This window comes from Tyto alba, unplaced genomic scaffold, assembly GCF_018691265.1.
Source record: "Tyto alba isolate M040663 unplaced genomic scaffold, T.alba_DEE_v4.0 Super-Scaffold_2, whole genome shotgun sequence".
NCBI classification, from domain to species: Eukaryota; Metazoa; Chordata; class Aves; order Strigiformes; family Tytonidae; genus Tyto; species Tyto alba.
The window spans coordinates 1,077,590-1,096,696 of NW_024881282.1; the positions used below are offsets into that span (position 1 = coordinate 1,077,590).

At 49.2% G+C, this 19,107-nt stretch overlaps 1 protein-coding gene across 5 annotated transcripts in view; it reads right to left on the minus strand.

Annotated features, from left to right (window-relative positions):
• Nucleotides 1-19,107, minus strand: part of STIM1 (stromal interaction molecule 1) — a 99,850-nt gene that overhangs the window by 29,323 nt on the left and 51,420 nt on the right. For all 5 annotated transcript variants that reach the window (XM_042791911.1, XM_042791914.1, XM_042791912.1 and 2 more), the window contains exons 5-6: nucleotides 15,064-15,175; nucleotides 13,771-13,886 (exon numbers count right to left, since the gene is read on the minus strand). In XM_042791911.1, the coding sequence (XP_042647845.1) occupies nucleotides 13,771-13,886; nucleotides 15,064-15,175 (228 nt within the window). The remainder of the gene's footprint in view (nucleotides 1-13,770; nucleotides 13,887-15,063; nucleotides 15,176-19,107) is intronic.

Genomic DNA, 19,107 nt, shown 5'->3' on the forward strand with positions numbered 1-19,107 from the left:
CACAGTTTCACAGTTACTTAAAAAAAGGCAGGGGTGAACGTGAGAGAACGAAAGTAAATAAGTGGGGGTTTTAAGTGCTAAACAAAAATCAAAAATGTGTCAGGCAGGGTTTTTTACTGTTTACTATTTAGCAAAACCTCCAACAAGTATGTACTGAGAAAACCAGAAATATGAAAGAGCCAATTAGTCAAGCCAGCTGCTACTAAACATTGGGCATCTACTGGTTTTCAATTAAAAGAAGATGGATTTCGACTACAGAGAAGGAAGAAATTTTTTATGAGGGTAGTGAGACAGTGGCACAGGTTGCTGAGCGAGGTGGTTGATGCCCCATCCCTGGGCACATTTCAAGTCCAGGTTGGACGGGGCTTTGAGCAACCTGGTCGAGTTGATGTCCCTGCCCGTGGCAGGGGGTTGGACTAGATGACCTTGAAAGGTCCCTTCCCACCCAAACCCTCCTGTGATTCTATGACCCCGCACGTTGCAAACCCCCAAGCACAACTTTCCACTTGCATTTCACACAGTACCGATCTCCTTTCGCTACCAGTACTGCAGGTTTTACTCTGGGCACACCGATTTCCTATCTAGGACTACAGGCATCAGAAGGAAACACGCAGCTCCTGGCAGCACCGGGACCCGACACCACTTCCCAGCACGGCTCCTCTAAAATGCACTGAAGTCCCAGGTGTAAAATCAGGCTTCGTGGAAGCGCAGGAAGAGAAACGTGAGCATGTGAAGGGATCTTGCTCCGAGAGCAAACGCTGTGCCAGCCCCCAGCCACCCCCCTGCCCGGCTCCGTGCGATGGAGCCTGGGTGGACAAGACCTGTGGGGCAATTTAGGTTGGCAGCTACGGCAGGAAGAGAAAGAGCCGTTACAAGCACAACCAGAAAACCTCTTTGCCTCCCCTGAAGCAGGAGCAGGTTTGTTTTTTTTTTCTTTTAAAAAACAGAAATATGAGTATGCAACCTTCCCCCTCCCCTTGCTGCCAGCCCTGAGAGCACAGAGCAGCTTTGGAAGGCTGGGGACAGCCAGATCTTCTCTGGATTCAGAGGCGAGAGCAGCCAGAGAGCTGCCAACAGGTCCAGCCACGAAGGGCCCTTTCCTAGAGGAACTGCCAACGACGGGCTGCAGCACAACCCCCCAGAGCTACTCTAAAAGGAGTCAGCCACGCTGTTTTCCCCAAATCGCTCCAACACCCCTTCGCCTGCCCTGCACCCGGTCTGGAGGACGCCTCAACTCAGCACGCACGAGATGGGCTGCACCCAAAGCAGCACGAGTGGGACTCCCCAAAATGAGCTTCTTGATCATCAGGGTCACGTCGAGCAGGGCCCGAGGGGTGTCCTGGCATGGAGAGGTCAGAACGGTGAGGAGAGTTTAAAACAGACTGGAAGTGAGCCCTGGCGTTTTCCAAAATGAGCAGATATGGAAAAATGGAAAAAGCCAACGACCAGACATTTTACAGATGACAAAAGAAGTCTACCTGTGAATAGCTTTTTTTTCGTCTAGGAATTTTAAAATCCTTTAACACAAACGAAATGCCATAACCCCTCGCTAACAAATACTGGATGCACTGTGTAGGGGAGTGAACTGAAGCACGGGAGGTGCGCAGGGTCAGCCTGCTCAGGGCCTGGATCTCTCCCCTCCACCCGTTGGCCCCCCGGCAGCTTTGGTGCAGGGCTGGCAGCAGCTCTCATCACACCATCGTTTAGGCTGGGAAAGACCATTAAGATCCTTGAGTCCAACCTGCAGGAGAAGCTACTGCTGATGCCGGAGGCAGCAACCAGCGTGGCCGTGCTGTTTCCAGCTCTTTTGCCACCCCTGCTCGGGTCCCTCCTTTCCGTGCACCGCAATCGAGCTTAAATAAATAAATGGATTCAGCATGAAAACCTCGCCTGGGCTGCAAGGTTCCCAACACCTTTTGTTCCAGGACTGCCGGGGGCTCGTGGACATTTCTGCAAGGCACTGCCCAGCCGTACTTGCTGGATGATTTCCATCCGATCCCCGAGAAACTGGCTCCATCTTACACAAAATCCTTCAGCTCTTTGTCCCCAGTTACGACGACGCGCGGACGGCTTTCTCATGAACCCAGAAGCAACTGGGTGACTGTGGTGCTCTCAGTGCAAAGAGTTCCTCCAAAAGGCCTTTCCATCTTATTTGATATTTCAGAGACTTTACAAAGTTGTTGATTACACCAAATTTTAAATAGATCTCTTCCAAAAAAATTGACATAATTTTATTAATTTTAATAAGCACTTCCTCTGTAGCATTATAATGTAAATAAGAGTCCCCCACAGCCTTAAATTAATCCTACAATTAACAAACATGATTTCTTCCCCCCTACCACCAACCTTCCCTCAAAATGACATACTCAAAGCAAACTTAGGGCTTCCACTTCCCTTCCTTTTAACTTTTGCAAGTGTTTAAAGGCTTTTCCAACATACTAAGATACATGCTTTTTGTCATGCTTAGCATCAGCTTTGCACAACACAAGAGTGAATTACTGAACTGGCTTTTTCAGTTTGAAATTTACATTTCTCACATCACAGTGACAGTGAAGGCTCTGAAAGACCATGTCTGAGTTCTCTGGCCCAATGTACTGAGCAACGGTAAAAGCCCCAAGAGGCAGCAGAGAGAACTCCGTAAAGGCACAGGGGGTCCCTCAAACCGAAAAGATTAAGATACGAGCACTCTGTTCCCCAACAATAAATTAAAACGCTCATTTCTAACTTGGATACACACCCTGCTCCACTCAGCACTTGTGCTCTCTCAGTTCTGTGAGAAAACCCAAGATGTAAAACACAAAGGGTGCATAGAGCAGCCTGTGAATCCAATCTCTTTTCCCCAGGAAACTCAAAAACCACGTAAATTTACAAAAGGAACAGAGACTTCACCTTGTAAGAGGAGGTCTAAAGACATTTCTCAGGCTGTTGAGAAATCATTGGTGTCAGGTCTCTTGTCAAAACCTCTGATAAAAAGTGTAAAAAAAAAAAAAATTTACTTCCATCATTTTGGAGGGATGAGGACTTTCACAGCTTAGGCAGGAACAATATTTATTGTACCCCCAAATCTCTTCACAGCCTAGTGAAGTCAAGCACAGGGACACAAGACATTTCCTTTAACTCATCCCCAAATCACTCCCCATGAATCTCTATTTCAGACAAGCCGTAAGATGCAGAAACTAAAGGTTATTGCTGGTAAGCAAAACGTGATGAAGCAAAAGATGAAGAAGCGGTAAAGGAGGATGCTGATGTGTTTTAATTAGGAGAAAAAGATTGCTGGGTTTGATACAATTCAGCATTTGGGGGAAAGTGGGCTGGAAATATGTTTTTATATTCTCACACATCTCCAATAAATGATATACTTGGGATTTCCTAGCAAAGGGAGAATGATAGAAGGGACTGTAAGAGTATCTCCATCAAACACAGGCAATAGGTTAGATCCACATTTTCTTTTTCACATACTGAAGCCGTCACATAACCTGTACAGAGATTCCTCAACAGTTTGGTTACAAGTCAGACAGAATATTCCAGTCCTGTCAAGAAGAATACAAATACACACACACAAACATAAAGATTTGGCTCAAATGAATCACTCCTAGTCGAAGGCTTTAGATGAAGCATCGCGTAAAGGCTGTGCAGGCTCAGTCTAAGGAATACATTGCCTCATGCCGGGGGCAGACCTGAACGGGAGAAGACACAAGCCTGCAAAGTGTGGCAGAGGAATGCAGGTCACACTAAGCTAGACTCAAAACGTACAGATAAAGGAACAGATGTGTTACAACAGTAAGGGCATTAAACCCGCGACTAGGAAAAATCCTTGTATTGGATCCTGGGTTTCCGATGTATTTATTTTTAAGCAAAGAACAGCCAACACGTGCCGTAACTGGGAAAAGATGAGGCTTTTAAAGGTCGGTGCCCCCCAGCAGAAGATGCTCCGATCCCTCTGGCTGCATCCTAAGGGATTCATCACACGGAGCTCGTTACCAACGACATCCGCTGCCTGCAGCGATCTTCATCGTGCCGAAGTGCCCGAGCCTGACCCCAGTTAAGGCACCCGACTCCGTCCCCTGACTCTGGTCACAACCCACCTCTGGCTTCTGTGCAGCCCTCGCTGCGCTGCGAGTGCAGACAGCCTGGAAGGGTGTTGGTCTAATGGGGCCACCCTCACTGGCAGAAAAATGATTTCTGGAGCGACTCAAGTGGGCTGCTGCCATCTGCGGCTGGTAAGAATGGCTCTGGTTGACTGAGAGCCAGAGGAATACACATAAGCCAGCCCAAGGAACAGAACAGATGTAAAGCAGCCCAGTAACCTAGCTTTACAGAAATACGCTGATGGGATGCAGTGGACGTTCTGCATAGGGGAATCTGAGATCTCCTGGAGCAGACAGACTGCCCGAAGAACACAGGGGAAACCCCCAACCATGGCACATGCATCGCCAGCGAGGCTGGCTTCCTTCCTTCCTTCCTGCACTGAGGCACAGGGGGAAAGCCGTGCCCGAGGAGCCGGCGCGTTCACCCCGAGAGCATCGCAGGCAGGGCTCAAACAGGCTCCCCCCCCCACGCCTGAGAAACGTCTCCCAGCGAGCACACGACGGACGTACAAACCCCCGGGTGCTGCAGCACAACTTCCCGGGCTCCCCACACGAAGCGCGGCTACGAAAAGAGATGCCACCCGGGAGAAATGAGGGGCAGAGCAGGGCCTCCTCGGTCCAGTGAAATGACATCCCACTCGGCTGTTTGTCACGTATTTCCGAGCGGAGCCTCGGGCTCAGCAGACCGGCCTCTCGGCGAGCTCTCCTGCACAAACCTCCCACCATCCTCCCTCTGTGTTTTTCTGCCCGGGTGCGGACTGATGGCTGAAAGCGCTCCCGTTACTACCTGCAAACCAGCGCTCGCAAACAGGCGTGTTGCACGTGAAACACAGAACACTCATTAATTTCCCGTGCAGGGGGAATTAAGCTACCGCTCCATCCTCTCTCTGCAACAGGCTCGGGGGTGAACGCGGCCAGTCACCCCAGCTTGGCTCCAGCACCAGCAGCAGTAACTTATTACAGCGCTCGCATTGCTTCGGTCATCTCTCCTCAACCTCCCACTGCTTTGCTCCCTTTTTTTCTTCCTGACCAACTTTTTAGGCTGCATTAAATTTCCGACCGATGCTGAACAGCACATTGTCACAAGGCTGGACCGAGTGCAACTGGTGTAAAGCAGCACCAGGTAATTGCTGGCCAGGTACGGGAGCTGCTCCTATTCTCCAGGAGCAGTGCAGGAGCAGCTGTGTGGCTGCCAGGAAACCTCCCCTCAATTCAACCTGCAATTCCTGAAGCTCCGGAATAATCACCTCTCAAATGTCAGAAACAGATGAAGAGGGTTTCAGCAGAGATTGATTAAATAAAAATCATGGCTTAGCAATACTGCTACAGCTTATGAAGAAGTGTGTGATTTTTACACCTTAGGATAACAAAGATTAATTTTTTTTTAAAGTGTGACATTTACCTCTGGAATTTTGTAGAGTGAACATAATCCACTGCTGAAAAATAATCAGTGCCATCTGTCACTTGAAGAGTTTAATCAATAAGCAGTGATGCACCTCAGCGATTGCTCTCCCCAGCCCACCAGCACTCGACTGCTGCGTTAATAGCTTTAATGCAAACAAACAATGCAAACACGTAATCCCAGCCCAGGGAGGAAAGCCTGCATGCGGGACACGAAGGCTGTTTGCACTGCTGAAACACAAATACTGCAGCAATCTCTTAGATGCACAAACATAAAACAGAGGAGAAACAGAGTCCTTGTTCACAATAAGCTCTCCTGCAGCCTCAGACCCCTTTCAGACACTGGTGCCAGCGAACTTTTCCAGGAGCTCCATTTTTATCAGCAGCAGATGAAGTAGCCTGGCATCATCTCAGAACCCAACCCTGACTGTTTCTCAGCGAGGCAAGCTGCGCCAGCGAAAAGTCCAGGTAGCAGCTCTCCCCTCCGTCGGCCGCCCGTTCCGATCTCAGCCCTTTCTGGGATGGCATCTGCTGCGACCAGGCAGCGTTTTCCCAGCACAGACAGGTCCTGCAGCCAGCCCGGACACACGGCAGCCAGGGCAGGAGCAAAGCATCCCCCTCCCGCAGCACCCCTGAAACCTAACTCGCCCACCCGCCCAGCCCAGAGCCAAACTGGTAAATCTGGTGCTGGGAGGCACTGCTGGACAGACGGACGCGACGTATGGGGTAGAGGGAGCTCCCCTGCGTCAGGGATGACCAAAGGGGTGACAAGTGGCGGGGGAGGCTCACCAGGGCCACCGATTGTGGTAGGATGAGGGGTGACGGTTTTAAACTGACCGAGGGCAGATTTAGATGAGATCTAAGGCAGAAATTCTTCCCTGTGCAGGGGGTGAGGCGCTGGCCCAGGGTGCCCAGAGCAGCTGTGGCTGCCCCCTCCCTGGAAGGGTTCAAGGGCAGGTTGGACGGGGCTGGGAGCACCCTGGGCTGGGGGAAGGGGGCCCTGCCCGGGGCAGGGGGTGGCACTGAGTGGGCTTTGAGGTCCTTTCCCACCCAAACCAGTCTGGGGTTCTGTGATCACAGCCAAAATACGTGTCACAGCCGCAGAGCCGGGGATAAGGGGGAAGGACACCTGGGGGCAGGCTGCTCACTTGGGAGGTGGAAACCTAAAGATGAAAGGGGGGGTCTCGGGGTGGGGGGGCTGCCCTGCACCGGCTCTGCCCAGGGGAGGGACAGTGACACCGTTCCCCTGACCACAGCGGAGGGGCTTTCCCACACGGGGGGACAGACAGGACCTTTCTCCCAACGTTCAGCAGACGTCCAAGCACAGTCCCCCCCTCATCTTCACGAACACCGCCACATGAGCCCTCATCTAACGCGCCACAGAAGAGTTCCATCACTCTCTGAAAACATTCACTGGTAAATTCAACACTAAAGAAATAAACAAGATTACTGGCCCCCTCTCCCATTCCAGATGGATTATCACAACATCCGCTTCTAAGGAGCAGATTCTGGCAAGTTCCTGCAGATCCGTAATTCTGAATTGCTTTTATTTCATGTTTTGAGAAGGCTGCTAGGCTGACTTGTTCAGATGGTTTGTTTTCCACCCACCCACAGCTATTACAGCTTTTCTCTCCTCTCCTATTTCCTCCACCACTGCCATTACCTGCTTTGCCCAGCGTGCTGCCAGCACCGCCGCCTCCCCAGCCGTGCAGCACCATGCCCTGAGCTAAGGCAAGTTTAGGTGTTGCACAGAGAAATACCTACCAGCCCCACCTCGAGCTGATTCATCTCCTACTCCCGTCCCCAGCGCCAACCATGCTCAGCTCTACCACACAAGCACTTGACAAACATCCTTCCTCTCCAGCAGCGTTCCCTCAAGACAAGTGGGTAACTCAGGAAAACTCAGCTTGGATGCAAATGCAGCCTTTTTGCTCCCTAGAACTTTACTTTGCAAGGCACAGGTTGGCCAGAAGAATTCAAGTCTTCACTCCTGGGAAGAAATGCGTGGGTAACAAAGGCTAAATTCAGCCACGGTGGCTTTTCTCTGCAGGTCTTCTCCAAAGAGAAGCGAAGGGTTCCCCCAACCATGGGAATAATTTGGCTGCAAGGAACTCGCCTCTTCCCACCAACTGCAGCCAGCGCCAGGGCTCCCATCTCTAATGTACCCCTTGGTCACTGCCTCGAAGTGATTCAAAGAATGATAAACAAAAATCCAGTTGATCTGAAACTTATTCTACCCCCTGTCTGCATGCTTTCCTATGCTGTGAAAAGTCTTGGGATATTTCAGATTCAGCCCACAGTGCCGAGAGCTCATCACCTTGCAGAGCGGATAGGCTGCACAGTGAAGAGTCCTGCACTTTCCAAATGGACTCTGAGGAGATAAAGAGGAGGAAAATAAAAAGGACAAAAGAAAAAAGTACAGCTGTTACATTTTACGCTAAAATTCACAAAACAGTATTTGCCACAAACTACTGATAATTATGCCACAAATGTAGCTCTCGGTACTGTTGACCTACTCAAAAACGAACAGCATAAAGCACATTCATTAGCAAGCAAGTGGGGCTTCCCCAGCGGCATTTCACGCAGTCCCGTTCAAGAACACGTGCGGCTCCGCGGTGCACAATGCCACCCCCACGCACGCCAACCCACCCCGTATTTTCGAAATGGTTAACAGAAGGGCCTGGAGTTTGGCAAATGAGTGACTGTTGTTTCGAACCAGCTGAAATGGTGGTCTAGTGAAAACCTCGGAGGGGTCCTGTCAGAGTCTGCCGGGAGAGGCACGTGCTGAGGAGCGCGCAAGGACGGCCGTTATCTTTGCACCAGCCCTTTTACACATTCACGCTGCCGTGACACAACCATTCCACAACGGGTCTCCCGGGTGCAATTAATAGCTCTGATTTCCTTCCGAGCGCCAACGCAACTGGAAGGATTCGTTCAAAAACCCCGGCAACTGCGCCTGCTGCACAGCCCGGGCGGCAGAGCGATACGCCTGAGCCTGGCCCACGCACCGCACGCTCCCAGCCCGATAGATCCCGACCCCGGAATTATCTTTCCAACAGTCAGTCTGTGCGTGCTTGATGTACGTGGTGCACCCCCCGCCACGCACGACCGTGACTGTCAGACAGGCACTACCAACGTACCAGTCTGCAAAAAACACGGGGACGCTGTAAATCACTCGGGATTTGTCAAGCATGAGGAAGGAGACCGAAGCATCGCTTCTGGGTTCAGGAATAACTGCTGCAGGACACGTCGCTCCTCCAGGGTGAGCGCCTTCCCGAGGTGGAATAGTGGGAAAGACCGCAAGTAACGACAGCAGCGGTGTTCTGGCATAAAATGCCTTTTCTGGGGTAGTTCTTGTTAAGCTCAGGCCACCCACGGAAGAGCTCGGGTGGGCTGCCCTGCTCTGCCGCAGTTGTTCTGGCCGGGCCCAGGCTCGGGTCAGAACCACCGGGGACGTTCAGCGGCCAGAGTCACTGGCCAAAAACCTACATCGAGCAGAAAAAGGCGGCGTTTTCCACGTGCAGCGACCGCCCGTCGCTGCCTGCGCAGGGCGGGACGGGCTGGGTCTCTCCCGTCGTGGCTGGCATCAGTTTCCCTCTGCCCGCCCGCCAAGCCTTGTGCTCTCACAGCTGCCAGGGGGGTGACCCTTCGGGGTGCTGTATCACCAAGGCAACACAAGATAAATCCTTCTACTCTCAATTTTCCTGCTGCCTTTTAACGTGGCGTGCCAGAACTTTGTGTTATTTTAGCTATTTAGTGTCTGTACCAAACGCCCTGTGACAGAGGCCAACCGTACAGCAAGGCACGGGAGCAGAAGTTTTATAGCCGGAGCTCGGATTGTTTGTGTCCAGTTTATTGCAACTTAAATCAGGCTGCATTTCCCCCTCGCCTGCAAAACGGGCTGGCACAGCCTGTTCTCCCTGCTCACGTGTGGCCTCTTCTGCTCTGCTGCTCTGGCACCGCTTCACCCCTTCGCTCCCGGCACCAGCAACCGCCACCGGGCAAACCTGGGCTTGCAAAAGCTGCAGGAAAAAGCAACGTACACCCAGGGAGAATGATTTTAAACTTTTGCTCTTTTCTTTTTGGGGGAAAGAAGGAAGAGCGGACACAATTTTATGAAAGACAGTAGTGGTTACGCATTGATTGCGAGACTCTTAATGTCACGTCAGGTTTGCAGCGCTGCCTTTGTTTCGTGTTTTAAAGAAGCAAGGCAAAAAGCTGCACAATAGCACCAGCTGAACAGTAACCTCAGGTGTCTTAAGTCCCACCATGAAAGACACAAATTCAAAGCCTCAACTTTTAAACCAAAAGATTCACAAAGTTTTACATTGGGAATAGAACCAGGATGGATTGTTAGAAAATCAGCAACTTACATAAGCATTGATAAAACAAGAGAAAACCTACATATTCAATAAATTCTACACCAGTTGTTGACATCTAGGTTGAAATATCAGAAAACACACACATAGGAATTACTGATTTTTTAATTTCCCTACGTGAATTAATCAGATCAGTGATGTACCCTCCTCGTTTAGTAGCAGACATTTCCAGATACAAGACAGGAAAGAACCACCCGAGGACACAGATGCGGGACAGGCACCGCTCCCTCTAAAGCCGGCCTTGGTGGCAGCTGCCGTAAGCATCACAACAGAAAACAAAATACAAAAATGCCTCCGCTTTTAAAAAACCCAAATGAAGCCAACAGCTTGATAAACTCTGATTGCACCTACAGTTCTTCTATCTGTTGATAAAGCCCTAGTCCTTTCTCGAGTACTTAACACTCTCTTTATTTGCTAGTGGACCCACAAGATAATTACAGAAAGACATTTTTAGAAATGTGCTGATTTTCACTGGCAGTAGGATGCCGTAAGACCAGCCAGATTGCCTGCTGCCCCGCTCCTTGGCTTTTCAGGTTCAGAGCTATTGCTCCTGAAGAGACCCCCAGCCTAAAGCCCAGCTCATCGACTGGCTGCTGCTGGCACACAGACTGAGAAAACCATATAATAACGCTAACGGACCCTATGAAGCCCAGTAATGGGACAAAGCTGCTTTTCTATCTAGGTGCAGGTAATCTAAACACAATCCAGTTAACTGTAAATATTTAAAGTGGATAGTAAATCTCACAGAGATAAATTAATTTGCTATTTGGTTAAGAAATTCTATTGCATTAAACAAATAATGATTCAACAGATCTAGAAATACTTGTCAAATATGCTTTTAATTATAATAAAGGGAAACAAATCGCTATATTGGAAGCTATATGGAAGTACACCGCTTTTTGTCAGCCTTTTAACCCCAAACAGTACCACAGTAGTGGCCTGAACCACCTGTGAGGGGACACGACGTCTCGGTCTCCATCACTTGAAAGTTATGAGAAACAAAAATTTAAATTCACTTTTCACCAAAAATATCTATTGTTTTGAATTTTACGTTTTGCTTTCTTGAATTCCACTCTCCTGTTTCACCTGAAGTTGTGGTATCTTGTGCAGCGTGAATTCCTGAACCACAGGAACAGGACATCAAAGGGACATGGACACAGAAGAAGCAATCGCTTCATCTTGCTTAGATTATAATTTTACCATAATCCTTCGCGCTTGGATTAATTACAGAGCTACAACCCTGCAAGTGGGCAGACCTGTTTGAAGGAGGAAATGGCCTGTCTGGAGCCTGGCCCAGGAAATCAGACCTCGTGGGATTACAGGAGCCTACAGACCAGCACAGAAACCGGCCACGTGCCCCACTCGGCCACCCCGACGCTGGAGCTTCTGCAACAAATCTCAGGAGGCAGCAGAGAAGCAGCTCTCTGGCCCCAGGATGGGAAAAAGCTTCACCCAGCTCCGTGCCAGTGAGGAACCATACCTTGGTGCATGTGCTATAATCCCCACCGACAACGAGGTCTCGGGTTTTATGAGTCTGCAGGAAGCAGTCATGGTGCTAAAAGTCTAGGCTGATTTCATTTGAATGCTTTTACACCTGCGGTGAACAGAAAGGAGCTTCAAGAGAAAAGAAAAACCCTGGTCAAGAGAGAAGACAGTGAAATCCTGCGCCTGTGAGCCACATTCCACGGCCAGCAGCTTCCCGCTCCAAACAGACCACCTGAAAAGAACCCTAACAGGAACGTACCTGAAACCACTAAATCCACCACTGCACAAAAGCTGCTTCTGCAGCTGAAGAGGTCACCGAGTACTTCCCAAAAGTGCCGGCTGCTAATGGCTGCTGACAACTGCTGTTTCACAATCCATTCCTTAAGGAATCAGTTTTAGATAAACAACCTCTCACCACACACTGCAGTATGAACCGGAGACAAATCCATTCAAGTTCCAGAAAACAGAAAAAAAAAAAAAAAAAATCACTTTCTAGAAAGTGTTAAATCTCTACTTCAGCTAAAAACTGAAAGCCTGTTTCCTCTATCACATACCTGACACATCTGCAGGTCACAAAATCCGTAACAAACCCGTGCTGCTCTGACACGACCCGATCAGGACGATTCAGTGCGCGCTTTCACCTGCGTGACCGGAGGAGGTTCATGTTCCAGGGCCACGACAGCCGCAGGGCAAAACCGAGTACCTCAACCATTAATCCCAAACCATTACAAGTAATTTACTTTGCCTTTTACAGAGCATCCGAGAACTGCGTGAAAAATTCCCCCTCCCAGCACTGGAGTCACTGGGCTCGAGCCTTTGCTGGGTGAGCAGCGATAACAGACACTCGCCCCACATCTCTGCCACCCCTGTGCAATGTCACTGAGTGCCTGCATGTGGCACAGGCCAAGCATCAATAAAAAAGCAAACCACCTGAATGAATGTACGCTGCTTAATAACTGGAAGCAAAAATGGCTAATTGTATAACCTAGGCTTCTAATTCCCTCAGCTTATATCTCTGCCAAGCCTCATAAATTTCACTTAGTTTGTTCTGCACAGCCAGCCTTCCCAGGATTTGCCTCACTGCACCTTTTCTCAGGAATTTGGCCAGAGGCTCCAAACAAGAAAAGACTGTGTTAACAGCTGGACTTAAAAAAAAATATATATATTGTTACTGTAATAAATGGAAGTGCCTTATCACTTCCCACTGGCCAAGTGCTGGGTAGCCCAGAGAGGGAAGGTTGGAAAAAAGCCAAAATCCCTGAACTTCTGCATTAGTTTGTTAGCAGATCTGTGTCCCACAGTGCAGGAGTACATCCCATCTGCTATTCCAGCAGCAGACAGCTGCAGTTGCTTAAAAAACAATATAAAAGCAGAGGAAGCACAAAGTGGTATTTTCGATGGTGTAACCCTCCAGCTGTCAGCAAGGTTGGGGGAGTTCCTGAGTCAGAATTTGTGCCCAGACTATTGCGTTTGCACCATGGTAAGAAAGTGTCCCTTTGGCTTCATTTTAATCCTCCCGCACAGGGGATGCAGGACAACTAAAAGGGAACGAGGAGCACTGTGGAAGAGGGCTCAAATCATGTACAGGCAACAGTCTGCCCTAAGAATCCATCTCATCTGCACAATGCCAAGCAGAAACAGGCCCTGATCAAGCTAGGTTTCTGCTCACCTCACCAAAGCACCTAAAGCTCATGAGAAAGACATGACTAAGAGGGAGAGAGACAAAAGTACCTTTAATAGACAGTAGATGTGAGCCAGACGGAACGAATGCAAAAGGAGCACCCCGAGCAGTGCCGAGATAAGCATCAGAGGGCTTCAAGAGCACGCCAACAGACGCCTATAATCAGCATCAAAGGAACCCAGTCCCTCGTTCTCATCCACCCCAAATCCTCCCCATCCAGCCTACTTGCCATTTCCCTCATCCAGAGGCGGGCAATCTGCAGCCTGAGTCACCGGCGCAGCCCCGGGTGCCCGGCAGCAGCTTCCCTGCCCTCCAACAGATCCTCTCCCGAGCAGCCGCAGGCCTCGCCCCACGGCCAGCACCGCCACGAGCGGGAAGGACGGGAAGGTTTCACCCCACGGACACGGGAGAGCCCGGCAGGACAGGGCGAGCAGCCCGGAGGTGGAAACACGAGGCCAGCAGGCAGGATGCCCCCGGGCTGGAGAGCTGCTCCAATAAATCCAGAGGCAACCTGAGGCCAGCAGGCAGGATGCCCCCGGGCTGGAGAGCTGCTCCAATAAATCCAGAGGCAACCCGCTCCCGTTCCGGGGGGAATTGCACCAGGAATGATTTACCCTAAGGGTGAGGCTGTGCAGGGCAAAGTTTGGTTCACACGGATCTATCTTTGCTCTCCAATGCTGAGCAGGCACAGATCCTCTTGATGAGCAGCCAAAAGACTCTGAATCTTGGTACTCACAGAGAGGAGGCCCGAACAGCACCGTGTCCAGAGCTTTCAGCTGCAGCTTCTGCCTGTGGCTTCGATCTGTCATTTTCAGAACACTTCCCATCATGGTAGCGTTGTTCACTGCTAGCCTGTAAAAAGAAAAAAAGATAAAAAAAGAAGTAGACGTGGTCATATCCATCTGGATTAATAGCTGACCAAAAATTAGTAACATGAAGACTACAGGAGGAGCGTTGCAATGAGCAGGGCCTAAAAGCTCCCTGCTCAGGCTATCAGGACAAAAGAAATCCCTCCAAGACTGTCACCTCTGATACAGGCTGTCTCTGGGACAGAGTTACGCAGCAGTGTCTCTGGCTTCACTCGGGAGGGAGAAGAAAAACGAAGGCTACACTTATTTCATAAATCCCAACAACCTAAATTACTGATTTCCTATCAAAACTGATCTTTTGGTGTCCTACCAATTACTTCTTTTTTTTTTCTTTTTTAAATCAAACCTATATTGGTAGCCTTTGACATCTTATTTCATAGACTGTAAGACCACACTTCTCACTTGGAAGAAAAGTGGGCACACCATGCACTGCCACAAAAACTTGAAGCTGTTCCCAGCTGATCCCTCCTTCCCAGTCAGTTTACAAGCCCCTTTTCAGTAACAATAACCTTTACCCAAAAAGCTGCACCGAGTTTTTTCAAACCTGTTGAAAGTTTAGGCCAACCCACAGCCAGTGTTTCTCTTGAGGAACAGAAGTCTCCTTTGCTAGAGCATCCAGGGGCACAAATTAACATCAGCACATACCAGTGCTGACTGGTGCACAGATACATGATTAGTAGCCCTTGAACTGGGAACTTAAATGCTACTTAGGTGCAACCTGGCCAGTGGAGATGCTCCTTTGCTGAGGATGATGAACAATCACTAAGAAGCTCCACGACTGGCTGGGGTTATGAAAGCAGGCTGTGGCAGAGCCAGGATGTAGCCTAGGTCTGCCCTGTTCCAGGTCAGGGTTTTAGCTCTAACCATGTAGCTTCGGGCGTAGGCAGGTGAAGTCTAGCATCCAAACAATACTCACGACCACACAACTCGGACTGCAGCCCCTCCTTTCACCCAGAACAGACCCATGCTGGCTTACAGCTAAATCACTCCCTGCAGAGAGGACCACAGCAAAGCCAAAGCCTCTAAACGTCGCCGAAGCGGAACAGGAATTCAGCTCTGCTCCCCGAGGAATAGCACACGATGTTACCAGCCGCCTCAGATCTGGTTTTCTCCCTGGCACGCATCCCAGAGGAACACAAGACAATGCAGTGAGCACTGACCTGGGCATGGCATGTCCACTCAGCTGCAACTTTCTGAAGGTCTCTTCGTATTGTGGCAGCTCTACGTAGGTAATGAGCCACTGAACCACCTCGTCAACTGTCCAGTTATACACTGTAGGAGAGGCAGAAAACAAGCAAGCGGCTTAATATTTTTACTAAGCAACTACAATCGTCAAGCCAGCAACAGCAGCATAACCTCACCAGACAGACTTCAGCCTATCACCTTCAGCAAACAAAAAATATCTGCAGAGTTTAAACACATTCCTATTAAGTGATCTGGGGCGGGGATGTTAAATCCTTTGGACTATCAAGACAAGAAATGATCCCCCCGGATACTCTGGGCAACCCTGCAGATCCTCAACCTCTACCTGGTTGCTTGTATGATTGTTTTCCCTAGTCTCTTCTACACAGATTCAGCGTAGACACGATGGGCTGCTACACATTTAGCCTTAACAGACACTACCACATCATGCGTCAGGACTGGTGCTTTCCCAAGGGCAGCTTCTGACAACAAACATTTACATGGTGGTTGATTTGACACTGGGCTTTCAGCTCACGAAAGCCAAACATGCAATGAGGCCATCAGATAAAGGAGCAGCCTCAGACAGTGCTGGCGCGGGTGACGCTTCACTGGCAGCCTTTCACGATGTCACCAGAAGCGCCCGAGGCTGAGATCCTCGGAGAGGCAACACCCAAAGTACTGGCAGGTGACAAGTGAAATCTCTTCCTTTTCTATCATCCGAGTGATGTTGCTGTCTCCAAACTCCCAACAAAGTACACTCATCCTCACCACATGCCCAAACCCCTGGAATACTGAATTCAGCTAACGTATCTGGCAACATGCTCTGAAAGCCTCACCCCTCCTCCAGACCTGTGGACCCTGTGAGCATCAACTAAAAAAAACCCGAAGTGCATATGGAGAAATGCTGTAAGAAAATGGTTGTAAACAGCTTGAGAAAGTGATTTACAGAAGGAGGTGGAGAGGGTGCAGCAGCCCAAGTGAACCAGGTGAACTTTTCTCCTTAAGTGCCTCAACCTGTGGATTTGTGGATTATTTTTGGAGCTGACACACAGCTCCAAAGCCACAGATAACGAAACCTTTGGAAGTTAAGCTTCTGCCTTTGCTACTTACTTTTGTTGTACTTCTAGCAATTGCGTGAAGGCAAAGAAAACCATGCAACAGATATTCTTTATAGGACAGAGGTGGGTTTGCTGTGCTTTAATTGATCAACTTTGGTCTTTGCTGAGCATGGGCTGAGCTCTTGCAGCATTTACCCAGCCTCCAGCATCCCAGAGCGCTGTGCTGGCCATCACCCACTGCTGACAGTCACCAACTCGCACGCTCCTGGCCCAACATCCGTCGGCCCCTCTCTCACATGCCCTTTCCAACAGCCAAGTGGAGAAAAGGCCCATTTACTGCTGGCTCTGAGGGCTGAGTTCTTAAATGTCAACAATGAGTCGTCCCACAAATATGAGAAACATCTTCCAGCTCACTCCAGAGCTGAACGCCTTCGACGGAAAGAGGACAGAGCGAGAGCCAAGTGCTGAGCAGGGGAGAGCAAGACTTGAAAAGAAGGTGTCATCTCCACGTACGTGCTCGAGGACTCACGGATGCAGGCTGGCAAACACGAAGCCAGCGAACTGCCCTCGCTCAAAGAAACTCCCCACAGTTAATGCTCCCCCAGACCTGGCAGGGGTCCCCCCGTCCCCGCCAGCGATGCAGGGCTTGTCCTGCGACTCCCCTCCGCGTCCCCACGCCAACGGTCACCTCTCAGCCTCACACAGCAGCCCTGCCAGACCCCAGGTTCCTCTGAAGCCCCCCCCAGCTCCTCTCTTTTTTTCTGGCCTTCCATATCCAGAGGTCTTTATTTTGGGAAGAAATCACTCAGAAACAAGCTGGCAGCGTCAGGAAGCACGCGCAAGTTCAAAGGGTTGAGCATCCTGGGATGGTGGAAGGTGTCTCTGCCCATGGCAGGGGGGTTGGGACTGGAAGGGCTTTAAGGTCCCTTCCCACCCAAACCAGTCTGTGATTCTCTGAAAGATGAGCAGCTCCCCTGCCCTGTATCCTTGCCGCGACAATCTGATCTGCTACTTCAGCAGCTTTGGTAGAGTCATGCTTACCAAAGGCTTTATCTATCAAATCCAATACCTTGTAAGAGCGTCACAACCTTTGTATTTTTGGATAATCAGGGGGCAGAAACAACTTTTTAGTTTACACGTGTGACCAGGAACAACAGCAACAGCAAGCAGGAAAAGCACTCAGCTTGAAAACAGATGGAATGGGCAGAGCCTCCCCGGGCACTCATCCCCATCAGACCTCGGTGCCCTTTCAAAGCTGCTTTTACACGCAGATGAAGGAGCAGACCTTTTACACAAGCCTGATTCTACCAGTTTTATGACTCGAGTTCAAATGATTAGGCTCTATATGGGACCATCCTTTAGAAACTAATAATGTATTTTATCAGCTAGATATACAGAACGACAAGAAGGGAAAACAAGAGTGGTAACTAAATCCAACACAAGGAAAACCATTATGCCACAGCAGCTCTACCCAAAGACATGGCAAGTCCTGTGATTGTCAGAAGCAGGGAGAAAGCAAAAGCAGCTCAGCAACTAAAGGACCCGGGGAGTACCATGGGATGTTCTCCTCCATCCCTTAATTATTTCTACCCTTTCCCAGCAGACATTAAAATATACTTCAGGCAAAGCCATCTGTAAACAGCCTTACAACAGAATAAATATTGCTCACACGAGGCTTTCCTTGAACACAGGAGACAAAGTGATTCATTAGCATCATCCTGACTTGTAAGTGGTTTGGACAAGAATTTCCAACATGTGGCTGCCCATCTCCATTGGACAGAGAGTCTGGTCCTGGATAAACAACTCCAGGATCATGCACAGAACCACTGGGCTTTCAAACCGCCTTCCAAGTGTGGTACCTATGTATTCCTTTAGTCCTTCTGGGATTGTGAGGGACTGTAACACTACTTACAGCTGCACAGCGCTTTGAAAACACTGAGCACATCCTACCCCCAAGTAATTTAAAGGCTAGGACAGAAAAATCAAATACAAACAGAACAGGACACAAATGAGAAATTGAAATCTTTACAGTTGATGAATTGATCAGAAGACTGAAATCCAATTTTTCAAGTGATGGGGGTTGATAAGATTGCCTGATCTTGGAGGACAGAGGGAAGGGAAAAGACTAAGTAAAGGGAAGAGCAGCCATTAAAAGTATTGGGAAAAGGACGTTCCAGATCTTGAGAGCAACATGATGACTAGAGCACTGAGAAAAAAGGAAAAGCGCAAGAGGAGGAGTAAAGGGCAGCCTTTGGCAGGAATGGTGCATGTGATCACAAAGAGACCCAACACACCAATGTGATCTGCAGCAACACACCACTCACAGCACAGTACGTAAATCAAAGTGCATCTGCAGTAAACACGACACTTATGCTTTGCAAAAGTGCAATCCTCCTACTTCTATACCCTCCCTCACCTTCTCATTTCCAAGGCACTGAAGATTTTTCTTATTAGTACTACTGGTCTTAAGATAGAATATCACTCTGTAGTGAAGCCCAAAATTTGAGAATAAAAAGTTTCTTAACTAGAAAGAATGAAAAAAAAAAGAGTTTTAAGATTTCTCAAAAAAGCAATTCCAAAATTCAGGTCGTGAAGAAAGTAGAAGTGAAATTGTGCCTTTTCCTGACCACCCCGAACACTCTCCGATGCCTGGAAACAGCCAGGCAGGGTGTGAGGCAGCCGCAGGCACAGCCAGGGAAGCACTACCCAACTTTAAAGTTTCTTCCAAGATTCAGAAGCTTCGAGAAGTTTCCCACCAGTGATCGAACTTCCACCACCTCCCTGGGTTAACTTGCTGTGATGAATAATACCATTCCTTAACAGGTTGTAGCTTAGTTTTACATTGAATGTAGTTATGAATACTTCGTTTCAGGACTTTATTCTACCTTCTTTTCACTAGATCAAGGAGCTTTTCAGGTTCGGCTAATTTCTTCTAAGGAAAACACAATCTATAGGAAAACTCCC